At 36.8% G+C, this 14,142-nt stretch overlaps 1 protein-coding gene across 2 annotated transcripts in view; it reads right to left on the bottom strand.

Annotated features, from left to right (window-relative positions):
* SNX14 (sorting nexin 14) overlaps window positions 1-14,142 on the bottom strand; it is a 59,329-nt gene that overhangs the window by 31,194 nt on the left and 13,993 nt on the right. For both annotated transcript variants that reach the window (XM_068415315.1, XM_068415233.1), the window contains exons 6-14: window positions 11,106-11,193; window positions 6,675-6,759; window positions 4,703-4,859; window positions 4,337-4,412; window positions 3,448-3,492; window positions 3,276-3,356; window positions 3,017-3,131; window positions 944-1,099; window positions 534-658 (exon numbers count right to left, since the gene is read on the bottom strand). In XM_068415315.1, coding sequence (XP_068271416.1) covers window positions 534-658; window positions 944-1,099; window positions 3,017-3,131; window positions 3,276-3,356; window positions 3,448-3,492; window positions 4,337-4,412; window positions 4,703-4,859; window positions 6,675-6,759; window positions 11,106-11,193 — 928 coding nt within the window. The remainder of the gene's footprint in view (window positions 1-533; window positions 659-943; window positions 1,100-3,016; window positions 3,132-3,275; window positions 3,357-3,447; window positions 3,493-4,336; window positions 4,413-4,702; window positions 4,860-6,674; window positions 6,760-11,105; window positions 11,194-14,142) is intronic.

Below are 14,142 nucleotides of genomic sequence, written 5' to 3'. Positions count from 1 at the left end.
TTATTCTTTTTTTAACTTGCATTCAGAACCCAATCATAGAACAATCTCAAACGCCTAGTAAATTGCTTTGAATGACCTTCCTGAAAACAGACACCTGACTTCTAGCTGCTGGAATGCATAACGCTGAAGGTACCTATATACAAGCTTTGTATCTTTCTTTAAGTACAATTATATTTTAAAAAGTAAATAAAGAGATTCTTAAAAGTGTTCTATGTCTATCACACAGATTACTTTTGCACCAAATTTGCAATCATAAAAGAAGTGGTGGGGAGGATTTTGTAACAGCAGTGACATACACAAATTCTTATGCCAAAAAATGACGAGGTTTTTTTTTATTCTGTTGATGTTGTGTTGAACTAGAAAAAATTCACTTCTCTTACTGAGATTGGTCCCAGCACTGGCATGCTAACTAAGTGGAAAATAGAGACATATTTTTCAGTTCCACATGCACATGACTGTTGTAAACAGGGTATCCTGAAAAAAAAAAAATACTATCTTGCTTTAAGACTATTCTTCAAATCTTTCACACTTACCTCATCACTGTGACAGAACATCGGAGTAAAAACGTTCTCAAGCAGAGAAAGTACATGCTCATAAGCTTCAAAAAGACACCTCATAGTTTGAAGTTTCACAACATCCATATACGGACCTTCAGCAACTATAAAAAAAATTGTAAATATAAAAATACATATATATGAGCATATAAAGTTTGTTTTTTTTCTGGTCTGAATTGTGATTGCTTTGCAAGCTACCATAAGTCTGACACAAAAAGTAGAAATCAATTGACAAAACAAGGCTTAAGCACAATATAGCAAGGGGGTAAAAATTTTTAAAACTATGACAAAAGTAAAGATTGATCATATTTAGATTAATTAGTCTTCACTTTATTACAGAATGCTGTTTAAATTCCAGTGTAGATTATTCCTTTCAAATTAAAACTTACTTCTTTGAATCTCTTCCACAATAAATGGGTCGAATCTAATTTTGTCAATGCTTTCATCCAAACAATAAGTTTTGTAAATTTTTTGTACTTCCTCATGAAGAGACATCTTTTCAGTATCTGATAGTTCTGGTCGCAAAATTCGGTCATTGAATTCCTCTGAGAAGTAAAGGAAAGAAAATGCATTTGTTGATCCACTTGGCTACCAAGTAGCATCTTGAAGCAAGCTACAGCATCAACTCATTTTCCAGCAGAAACAGAAATTTGTAAAATTTTAAAATTAATAGAAACAGAAGACATCTCAAAATCTCAGGTAATAAAGTAGCTGCCTTCTTATTAACTATAATTCAGATTTGTTCATAAAATTATTACTAAAAATATACTGCAATTAAAACTAGTTATCCCTTCTCATAGTAAGGATAAATCCATGAAGTTGTTCCTGGCAGAAGAATGAATCAGAAGAATTAATTTTTAATTCCTAAATTACTAAATTGTAGTTTTCTTTTAGTATAATTTCCAGTTCATGCTAGACACATACAGAGCCCCAACAGCCCTTTATACCAGTCATCTGCCTATTCTGCTGCTATTTCATTCCTAAGACCCAACCCATCATAATATTTTCAGTAACTAATATCAGACTAACTTGAGAATGAACTTCCCCTGACAAAATAAAAATTCTATTCAGCACAATTATTGTGCAATCCTACTTGATTTATTGCCCCATCCCGTTAATAGCATGACTACTGGCCAGAAAGAAGGGAAAATAAGGTAGCGTTGATTCATTTTTCAATGAATAGACAAAACCAAACCTCTTCAGAGAAAGTCTAACAAGACCCTTCTGGGTTTTTTTGGGATTTATTTTCCTCTGTAAGTGCTTCTTATCCAATATATTACTAACAAGTGAAGAACCATCTGCTGTAGACAGTTTGGGACAGCATAATTTGAGAGACCTAAATCCCATTCTTTGTTTTATAAGCTAATATACAGACTTACCACCTTTGAGAATGTAAGAGAAGTTTAGAAGGAAGAAAATGCTGAGGTTTACCCACGGAAAAGGCTGATCATGGACAACAGCCACAGTCTGAGCAACCTTCCTGCTAGAGGAAGCAGCTCTACAGAGCTGTAAAAGGGTCAGCTTAGAATCCCCTGCAGGTACCACCAGCACTGAAAAGGTAATCGCTTTGTTGTTTTTTGGTGAGGAGTTTTTCCAACAAAAAGCCAACATGTTTGGAAGGATTATGAGCACATAAGAAGCTACATGCACAGAGATTATTTATATTCCTCTTATGTAATGATTAATGATTTCTGCAGTATTTTATGAGATAAAGTCTGTCTAACTTAATTTCACATCTTCCTGATGCACGTACGGGTTTGGGATATGAAGACACACCCATTATTTCCTATGCAACATGGAAACACTTGTTTACTAAAAACAAACCAAAAAACCCCATTATTTTGGTAAGCCAATAATTAACTACTAGTTGAACAAAAAACTTGAAATAAACCACTATAACTTACAGAAACTTCACAGAAAACCTTATCATGGGAAAGCAGAAGGCTTTTCAAACAATACTTGTGTAATGGTAAAACCAAATGCACGCTTCATAACCAAGGTACAGGTTACTGAATAGAAGGTTTCAACACCTTTAGTGTTCCTGTTATGTTTCTGTTCTTTACAGAAATCAGAATTTTAAAGCTAAAAGAACATGAGAAGTGTTTCATGACGAACAACTCATTTTAGTAATACTTTAGTAACCACATATTAAAAAAAGGCAGCTGTACTTTGTATCGGTGGCCAGAACTTTTTTCTTACAAGAATATTCTATTTTAAAATGTCTAACCTTTACCAATAAACAGAAATACAATTAAGACCTACAGTCCACGCCGACATTAACATTGCCAAGATTAGCACTCAAGAATCAGGGCACATTAAAGTAAGTGAACACAGATCCTGAAAGGTAATCTCTTGCTTACCAGTGCTGCCTAGTTCTGAGACTGAATATTCACTTCAACGTGTGAATGCTTAAAGCTTGTAAAGATCATCAAATATAACTTAGCACACGTATGCAATCTTACCTACAGTCAGGCAGAACTGCAGCACATGGACTGCCCCTTCCTGTTTCAGGAAGTTCATAAACCGAAATAAAAGGTCTTGCTGATCTCTGATCTCCTTTAGCTCCAGTTTCAGGACCTTAGTAGGTTAAAAATGCAGTCAGCCAATTTGCAAACTCTCAGTGAGTACATAAATAATGCAAGGAGTTGCAGAACAAAAACAACAGGTAAAGTAAAACACTTATTCAAAAGAGGAAAGTAAATAAATGTTGGCTTTGCTTACAGATGGTTTTTTATTTCTTGGCTCTGCAAATTTCTGAAGGAATGGAACCAATGAAGAAGTAGGTTCAGTTGCTTTCTCAGGCTGTAGAAAAAAATGACAAGAGACAACTGGGTATGAAAGCTTCCTTAATGGGTGAACAAATTACTACTGTTTTAACTTTGTCAGTACTCACTGGACTATCATCAATGAAGATCAACAGCAAATGGTTGACAGTGTCCTGAAGGAAAACACAATACAAAATTACTATTAAAGAAACTCAACAAATTAGATGAAAATCTTTTCACCCACTATGTTACGCCCAAGTCTAAACCTGTGAATATATTAATACTTAAAAAAAAACAAAGCCTGGTAACAGATGTTGAGAATTAACCTCCAATGGTCTCTTCAAATGTTTACAAGTCAGGGAATTTCTGAAGAGACCTGCACAGAAACATTCTTTACCCAGTGGAGGAAAGCTCTACAAAGTATTTTTACTGTTAGTGCAAATCTAATGAACTACTAATACTTCCACAGTACAGTCCTTTCTGCTTGCAGCTAGGTGACACCTTCATAAGTATTCCAATTTTGCCTATTAAAATACATGCATAAAGAAAATCAAAGATGGCAGTGTTCCATCTTTAGAAATAAATGCCCTCTTCTTTGCAGAATTAAGGACAAAAGAACTGATTTCAGTACAGCTGCAAAAAAGCCTAGTTTACTTACACTGCTATAAAATACATACAGCTAGAGTTCAAGTAATTGAGCCCTTGTTTACATGTAGTTATGGCAATTTGAAGGTGCTTGTACTAGCACAGCATTCTCCCCTTTGACAGGAATTGTAGTCCTTCATTAAAAACACATTCTTCAGAGATCATGCCAATACTGTATTTTAGTCAGTTAAGCACTCAAAACAGTTATAATGAACAAATAAAAACACTAGCCACAAGATTTAGTTTTCTTTTACCCAGTCAAAATGCACAGCAAGTCAGTCATTGTGCATCATTTGCTTTACCACAACATACTTAGTAGGAAAACAGTAATACTGAATAAATTAAGATTAGTCCTGTGCTCCAAAGTCTTACAGGATCAGCTAAGAAATCCATGGAGGGAAGGAAAACAGAACCAGGCAGAATCTCTCTTATCAGAAGAGCCAGGGATCTGAAAAGAAAAAAAAAATAAATAAAAAAAAACAGAACCAATAACAGATTACATAATTTTCTAAGTGAAATTTCCAATGCCATTATATTTTACTGGGAAATATTTTAGTATTTAAGAATACCTTAAGTGTGCTAGAATATTTTTGAGACCAATCAAAAACTCATAAGCAAAGAGATAAGAAGGAGGGATGAGGAGGATGACTTTGGAGTTCATTCTTTCATTCCCCAAAATTGCTGTACTACGTAGTATGTAGATACTTTAAAGAATACAATTCTAAATAATTTCTATACCTGCACTCTGTTGACTTTGGGGGCAAAATATAAGGAAAAAGAAGTTCAGTAAGTTTTCTTAAGTAGTTAAGTTCATCTCTTCGGCTTCTCAAAGCAACATGGAGTTCTGGTCCATATTCTTCTAAAGCAGCTTGCTGTAAAAATTCTGCATTTTTTACTGCAAGTAAAAACAGAATTATAAGTTGTTTCAGCTTTTTCTTATTGTGAAATAAGAGGTGACTGCTTTTCATTTGAGCTAAAAAGTTAGTATTTTTAGTGCATATACAACTGCCAAAGGGATACAATGTTGAAACCTTACAAAAGAACCTTGGCTTAGACTTTGAAGCCTGGCTACGTAAAAATAAAACCTCACATTGAAATAAGAATTCCTTCACCAAACAATTGCAGTTTGCATCGTTTCCAGAATGTTGTCTCATTTATAATTATTGAAGAACTCAACATCTTGATTCTTCTAAGAAACTACATTGCCCAAAGTCTGCCTCTGCTTGCTTTTTTCCTGACCTCCTTCACTTCTCCCATTTATTGGGCTTCCACCTATTGACTTGCCTACAACACAATCTGAAATCAATGTAAACTTAAACTTTTATTCAATCCTGTTATATCTGCTTCCTGCTTAGAATATTTAGAAATAAATGTGAAGGAATATATATTTTAAACAGAGTGTAAATCAAACCAAAACCAGCTTGGGGATCTGCAAGAGTGCTGCCTCTTACAAGTAGCTGTATGAAGCTGTAAGAATACCTGCTTCATCAAATTAAAAACTATACATATTAATTACAAGCAACAACATTACATTCCTTCAAATCACTTCAAAGGCAAGAACTGGGCTGTAGTAAATCACACCTGGCGGCACTAGCAATCCGGCACAGCCCCATGCCAAGAGCCACACTAGGCACAGGTCAGGTACCTAATACATACCTGTTATCTAGAAGGTGAAAGCTTGTTTCCAGCATATTGAATTTAGTACAGAAGCCTCCTAGCTTGTCTTTCACAACCAAGAACCGTGAGTGGTATCAGCTGATATAGGGGATGCAGGAATGTATATTGCCAGATAAATCTGCCTAGTTGGTGTCACTAAAAGCAGAGGGGAGGCATGCACTCTCTGGCAAGGACAGGTAACGAATCATGGAGGTGTCTGTGCAAATAGTGAGGAATTACTACGAGACATAAGGGTAAGAAGAGTGGGAAAAAGCAAGCGCCCCCTAAAGCAATCATTTGAAAAAGGATTTAGAAAATAAAGGCTAGGCTCAACTAGCAACCCAAGCAAGGCCTGAAAGCTGCCTCTGAATCATGTATTATGGTGGCTGGTTTAGTAACATTTACTAGAAAGCACCACTAAAAGACATTTTCAGCTGCTACTTCACATATTTGCCCTCAGGGAATGAGTCTTTCCCTTTAAAACACTGGAGAAAACGGCTATATTTTCAGTGCCGTATATTTAAAATACAGTTATTTGCTGCTAAAAAAAAGTGTTTCCAACTCCTTAGTAGAAATCAAAGCAAATATGAAATTTGGCATAAATAGCGCTGCAAGATAATCTAGTATCTTGAAATTGTTGTTGTGCCATGAAAAATATCTAACGTGATCACACTATGTCTCATTTTTCATGTTATTCATTACCCACTACTCACAGGACCAATAGCATATATTTATGGATATCAAGCAGACGTTTTGAGGGAAGGGAGGAAAGTTGATGACTGCCGTGAAAGTAAACATCTATGCTTAAAAGTTAAATGAAACCACATTTAGCACATACAGCATTGTGGAACACAGCCAGTGGAAAAAAATAAAGATAACTATATTCCAACAACAAGTGTTCTATTTTCCAAGAAGAAAAAGGCAAAAGGATCACTTTTGGTTTTTTTTAAGAGAAGGCAGTGAGGATGAAAAGATTTAGCAAATATAATAAGTAACATGCAAAAAGAAACATTTATACTTGCCCTTTGAAACTGACAACATATTAAGTCTTTACCTTTCTGCCTGGCCTTGGCTATCACTTCGATGTGTTTCATTGCTGCCTTGAGCATTTTCTTTGTTACGACAGTTGGAATATCCACCTAAATAATAGTTTTAAAATAAAAACAGAATTGTTCTAGTTTTTTTCCCCAAATTTATTACAGACAACAACTATCAAACACAATAATTTGCTTATATGTCCCCACTCTAACCACGAAATGAACCCTTAAAGAAAGAACCCATGAATTCTCTCGGTGAACTGACAGTATGCTCATTCTTCTGGGCGAAGCATACAACACCATGTAGAACTAAATGCCATAAACAATACTGTTAACACATTTACCATCAACTTGTTCCTGTTATGATTCTTCCATTGCAATCATTATAGTAATACAGCTTGATTTCCAAGTCACAGTATGTGACACCTAGTTCTACATGAAGATTTGAGCACCAACAAAAGCAAGTTAACTACGCTCTGCTTCTAGTACTTGTGTACCTTAACCCTCAACAATCATGTCCACAAGGACTAAAAGCAAAGTGAAACCCTCCTCTCCATGTATATGCAGAAAAAAAATGTCCCAGCTCAGGTGATGGCAGAACCAAAAGAAAATCTGAGTTACTGACTCAGGATGACCGTTAGTGCCAACGGTATCACGTGATCCTGCTCACAGGTCAAATGCTCCAGCCCCAACCATCTTGGTGGCCCCTTGGTTGAACATGCTCCACTCTATCAATGTCTCTTTTGCAATGGGGAGCCCCAAACTGGATGCAGTATCCTAGATGCCATCTAAAGAGCACAAGTAAAGACAGATTATCACCTTCCTTGATCGACTGGCTCTGCTCCTGTTAATACAGCCCAGGATACTGGGCTGTTGGCCTTTGCTGCCCAGTACATACTGCTGCCTCATACTCGGCTTACTGTCTACCACAGGGCCAGGTCCTTTGCAGCACAGCTTCTCTCCACAGCCAGTCAGTCCCCAGCCTGTACAGTTTCAAGGGATTCTTCTTTATCAGCTGCAGTAGTTTCCACAGAAACTTATCTAGAAACTAATTTACACTTGGCACATCCTTTCTTTTAAGCAAGAGCAAAAGATGTCTCAGAGAAGGAGAAACGTGCGGTTGCAAATGTTCAAAATCTGAGACTTCTGAACATGTTTTTTTTTCCGTAATGAAGTTTGTCCCTCTTAATACTAAGTCAAATAAAGACCTTAAGTAATGAAACACAAACATGAAAGTAGTTCTTGCCAGACAAGGAAAGAGAGAGTCTAATTGCAAAGGCCAGAGCTGAGAGAAAAGCTGTTTTTTTATTCATTCGTCCAAGGAGAACAGCATGTATTCCTGCACACTCCCCTGTAACGTTTGAGGTGCACAGCTATGACCTGACCTGGCCAGCCCAGACAAGCTAGTACAATTGATTAGAACTGCCTAAAAGTACCTAATTAAATTAAGGTCAACTGCTATTTTCATGCAAGAAAGTAAGAGCTTCTGCTCATCAATGGAAAACCCTGTCCTTTGGGACTCACATTTCAACAGTAATTTCAATAAATCAAGAGTTTCCTATGGAACATAGGGATAGGGGAGTGTTTATTCCTGCAGGGGTAAGTCAAAAAGCACAGCAAGCAAATTGTTATCGGAGCTGTAGTAGACACTATTGACTTTTGACAAAAATTTCAACCAGACGCAGGGCTATCTACACAACACCGTACAAAGGGAAACCCTTCACTTTCCCTTTGAAACCCATAACCAACCCAGAAATGGCCACAACAAGGAAAATCCAGATTTTTAAAATAAAATGTGTGTGAGAAAGAAGTATTTTAGCATATACTTAAGAGCTGAAGTGGCCTGAAGTGGTTGTTACTTTGTTCAACCACGACGCCTCAAAAAATCCACCTAAGCAGCCTTAAACAGAAAACAAAGGAATTCTTTTCACTGAAGGAATTCATAATTTTAAGTCTTAATTCAAAAGTAGAAGATTCTTTGGCAAAAAAGTATAAAGATAAAACCTAAAAAAAGGGGAGAAAAAAAAGTCTGTTTTTTCTTACACATAGTAGTTCCTGAATTTAAAAATTTTATCTCTACTAGCTAGAACTATTGCTTCCAAGCATTTAATTATAAATCCAAATCAAAGTATAGCTGTTTGGCCAAAGTATAAGACTGTTTTGTTTTGCAATCAGTGATGAATTTCTCCTCAAATGAGGTTATAAAGGACACTGCATCAGAGCTGAAAGGCTATAAAACATTCTGTCATAACCCTTTTCAGCTAATTACTGAAGCTTTAAACTAGGATTCCTAAAATGACAAAAGGTTGGTATTTTATTTGCAACTTTCATATCAACTCTGACTTCTATGCACAACAGCACAACCTCTCCTATGAAGAGAGGCTGAGAGAGTTGGGGCTCTTCAGCCTGGAGAAGAGAAGGCTCTGGGGAGACTTTATAGCAGCCTTCCAGTACCTGAAGGGGGCTACAGGAAAGCAGCAGAGGGACTTTTTACAAGGGCATGGAGTGACAGGACGAGGGGTAACAGTTTTAAACTGAAAGAGAGTAGATTTAGATTAGATATTAGGAAGAAATTCTTTACAGTGAGGGTGGTGAGACACTGGAATAGGTTGCCCAGAGAAGCTGTGGATGCCCCCTTCCTGGCAGTGTTCAAGGGCAGGCTGGTCTAGAGAAAGGGTGTCCCTGCCTGTGGCAGGGGGGTTGGAACTAGATGATCTTTAAGGTCCCTTCCAACCCAAACCATTCTGTGATTCTATGAACATTTTCAGTAGTATACACATATACCTATTAGTTCAGGCTGTCTGAATCTGTATGTGGGTGTGTACACACACAGAAACACTTGTTCAGTAGAAAAAAAAAGCATAAGCTGAAAAAAATAGCATAGCATGAGACACCATGCTCCCCTGCGTGACTGAGCATGCAAAGTTTCAATTTTCTTCCAAAACAGAAAGTTACTATAAGTATCTTTTTGCTTGAGATATCTGTACCACTTCACACAAAGAGACAAAATAAATTATATTATTCTGTAGGATGTATACAAATAAACCTAAACATTTGTAAAGAGACATGCATTTCTGTGATGGCCTTTATTTTGCAGTTCCCCTGACAGTGCTTAATGCACGTACACGTCTTAAGTTTTTGTTGCACATATTGTCTACCCAGATGCATAGAATCAAATACACTACATTTACTTCATTACTTTCAAAGGCAGATATGGTAAACTAATACCCTACTTAAAGATGCTAGAGCTGATCTAACACAATTAATACCTTATTACGTGATCAACAGAGGAGATATCATCATTTTCTGAATCAACAATGGATCTATGAACAACGCAACTCACACCTGCACGTATTACAACTCCAAATTAAATTTTAAGACCTTGCTCTAGATTTTCACTTTGAAAGATTTACTCCACTTTCACACTTCCATTTAATGCCTGCGCTACACAGACATTTCCTAATCTCCCCCCATGTTCACTTTAAAAAGCAACATGCTTGAGTTAGAGTAAACAAGAAAGTAATCTGGATTTGATATATAACAAGGACAGAATCAGGCTGTTAATCAGTCATGACAGAGTACATGTACAACTTGTAGCTCAGGAAATATTGATATTATTAAGGAGGGGGGAAAAGACACACATTTATGGTAGTTGCTCCAACAGAGGCGCCAGCACTGAGTAAATCTGGAAACTGAGTTAGCAACTCTTCCTGCTTAGAACAGCCAGAAATTTATAAGCAGTTCCTGTGAAACAGGCTTGAAGCACTTTACCAGAAAACAGAGTATATGTGCTAATATATTAAACACAGTGAATAAAAAATTTGAATCTTTAGACTTCAGAATGTTTCTTAAGAACGACATTAATGTAAGAACCACACCTGTTTTAATTCTTATAGTAAGCTATTCATTTGATGACAGTCTATTCTTTATAGCCAATGTAAAGACCTTGTCTGCATTTAAAGAAAAGAAGCAAGCAGAAGCTATGAGACAGGTACACTGCTAACCATTTTCTAATAGCTCTTTTTCAATAATTCTCAAAATTGTTTCCACTTGGATTAAGTCACTAAAAGACAGCTAAAAGATCATCCCAAGGTTTTAATAAGGCCTTGCACTGGTGTAAAAAATAAATCCACTTGCAGGAATCATAGAATGGTTTGGGTTGGATGGGAAGGGAGTTCTTTCACTAGATCAGGTTGCTCAAAGCCATGTCCAACCTGATGCTGAACGCTTCCAATGAAGAATCTTCAAAGATGATTTGTAACCAGGAATGGGATAAGCTCAGGAGGGAACTGATAACGCAAAGAAGAAACTTAGATGGAAACTGCCTATACTCTCTGTAAGACTGACTTTGGAATCGCCATTTTAAAAAAAATGAAAAGAACTTGCTACAGATGGATATCACTTATTTCTGATGGAAAAACGACGTTAATACCTTTAAGTCACCTTACCTTGTGAATTCTCCGAACTAATACAGATGCAAAAAACCGCAGCGTGCCTCTCAGTTCATCCACTGAGGATTCATCATCAGTAATATTTCTGCAGTGTTGTAAAGCATGTCACGTAAGAAAAGAGAATAAAATACATTTATATTAATACATCCACAATACATTTGGCACTACTAAAAGCTGGAATAAGAACATTCAACAGTGACACTTCAACTGGCATTAACTGAAATGAAAACTACCAAGTGTGGGCAGATTAAGCAGTCTTCTGTTAAGAGTAAAATACACAGCATTCCCACTATGTTTGTGCACACAACAATGGCTTAAGAGATATGTCAGTAAATTGGAATTATATACCAATTCCTGCTCTAATATACTGTCTGTATGATTTTGACCGAGTAAAATCTTCGTTTCCACATATGTGAATATTTCCTAGTTCACTGGAATAAAGTGACACTGAATTAATATCGGCAAAGCCTTTGGAATAAGAGTACTGCAAGCATATATCCCAGTTAAGCCGGTCAAAATTGGATTTTCCATATTGCATACTACAAGACCTTCTATACTCCAAGATTTCAAATAATGTTCTTTGTTTAAGTACAAATCTGGCTTTGTTAACCTCTTTTGTTTAAGTTTTATTATAAAATTGGTAGTTTCCCATGTAGCTTTTAATGAAGTAGGTACATCCCTTATATTTCCGCTCAGCCTCTTCCAATACAAAACTTTCACTGGTATTTTTTCAACAAATTCTAAAACTTAGATGCCACTTGATACAATAGTATTCTCTTTTTTAAATATAAAATCAGGCCTATTTCTGGTCTAAACAGAGACTACTATTTCCTAGAAGGGAAAAGAAAGCATAGCACAGGATACCAGCAAATGATGGAACTTATTTTTTGAAAAGTTGACTGACTTTTGATGTAGGATGAAACAGGAAGCCATCAATTACAAAGAAAGCAAAACAAGAACCTCAACCTATAGCCACTGGGAAAAGAACTGAAATTATTTAACGTGGTTTCCACTTGGAAACAAAGAAATAAAGAAGAATTTAAACAGATTCCCACATCACTATGTCAAAATAGCATCTAAACTTATTATCTGGCTTGCCAGTTTCCATCTGCTGCAATAAAGGATGTTCAGTGAAAGATCATAATAAAAAAACCTTAAAGTTGATTCAGGAAGAAAAATACCTAATTCTGTATCATTTTCGGGAAACTGAATGAAAATGGGAAATACACTGAGTCTCAGATGAAGAAACTGCACCTTAACTGAGTGGAAAAAAGAGGCCATGACAACAGCATTCCACAAAATGCAAAAGAAAATAAAAATCTACCAGCCTATAAGCATATACGGACATTAGAGTATGACTAAAGATACTGGTAAAACTACATTATAAAAGCTGAGGAATGACAGAACAAAGAAAGTTACATCCTGCTTTAGCTAATGACCACAGTTTTTGGTAATACATGAGTTTGCATATGTAGTAAATGCAAACATTATTTGCACTAAAAAAATTCAGTACAAGCAATAACAGTACATTTGAAACATGAAAACTTTATGCTTATAACTTCATTTTACATTATTCAGCATCCGATTTTTTAAAGCAATGTTAGCCTGGGTTATATAGCATTCAAATGCATGTTGAAGATTAACTGCTAGGTACAGAAACTGGTGACCTGACGGTCAAAGTATGCAACTAATTGCATGAAAAAGCACCTCAAAGAAAGCAACCTGGCATACAGAATACAACCATCCTCCAACAGCTAATCATACGCAGATAAGAATACTGTAGGGAAAGGTTTGGTTTGTTTTAAGATCAGCAGCTGACATTTTGGAAGCAATACAGTTAGCAAATACCCACACTGTCAAAGGAAGCCAAGGGATTAGCAAACAAATTGTATGACTGTATTACAGAATGTTAGGGATTGGAAGGGACCTCGAAAGATCATCCAGTCCAATCCCCCTGCCAGAGCAGGATTACCTAGACCATATCACACAGGAACGCGTCCAGGCGGGTTTTGAATGTCTCCAGAGAAGGAGACTCCACAACCTCTCTGGGCAGCCTGTTCCAGTGTTCGGTTACCCTCACCGTAAAGAAGTTTTTCCTCATATTTATGTGGAACCTCCTGTGTTCCAGCTTGCACCCATTGCCCCTTGTCCTGGCAAGGGATGTCACTGAGAAGAGCCTGGCTCCATCCTCATGACACTTGCCCTTTACATATTTATAAACATTAATGAGGTCACCCCTCAGTCTCCTCTTCTCTAAGCTAAAGAGACCCAGCTCCCTCAGCCTCTCCTCATAAGGGAGATGTTCCACTCCCTTAATCATCTTTGTGGCTCTGCGCTGGACTCTCTCTAGCAGTTCCCTGTCCTTCTTGAACTGAGGGGCCCAGAACTGGACACAATATTCCAGATGCGGCCTCACCAGGGCAGAGTAGAGGGGGAGGAGAACCTCTCTCGAGTTCAAATATTAGTAGTATTTGACAGACAACAAGATACGTGAAGTAATTTGGACCAAGAAGTTGTTATTTTATTGACACTTGGATAACCAGTATCTTGGCTAATTCTACTTGGACATGACTTTATGCCACGTACTTTCACAATGCACCATAGGTTTGAAGAGACATTCTTTTAATCACCAGCAGACTGAAGACTGGTGAAAAGAACATAAAGAACCTGTAAAATCTTAAATCTCTAGTGACACAGTGGAAGGTCCAAATAACTCACTTGGAAACATTTTAAAAATTGGCTGCATTTTCCCAGAATTTGAGGAAAAACTTAAAAACACAACTGTCAGTATAACAGAGAGAACTGCTAAAAGAAAAAGGCTCAGTCTGTTAATTACAAACAGTTACTGAGTCCAGCGTCTCAGATACACCCAACTGCTATTGCATGCAAAGTCATATGGGGTCTACTGATAAAAGAAAATCATATACAAATACTGAAGTGGCTTTTTTTCCCCTGTGTGGCAGTTATTCTTATGAAATTTGGCCAGCTCCTAACAAAAAGATGAAGAAAATAAGTTGCAAGCTGATAAAACTGT

The sequence above is a fragment of the Nyctibius grandis genome, chromosome 1 (genome assembly GCF_013368605.1).
Source record: "Nyctibius grandis isolate bNycGra1 chromosome 1, bNycGra1.pri, whole genome shotgun sequence".
Lineage (NCBI taxonomy): Eukaryota > Metazoa > Chordata > Aves > Nyctibiiformes > Nyctibiidae > Nyctibius > Nyctibius grandis.
Note: the sequence above shows the minus strand (reverse complement) of the source record. Positions and strands in the feature narration are given on the sequence as shown.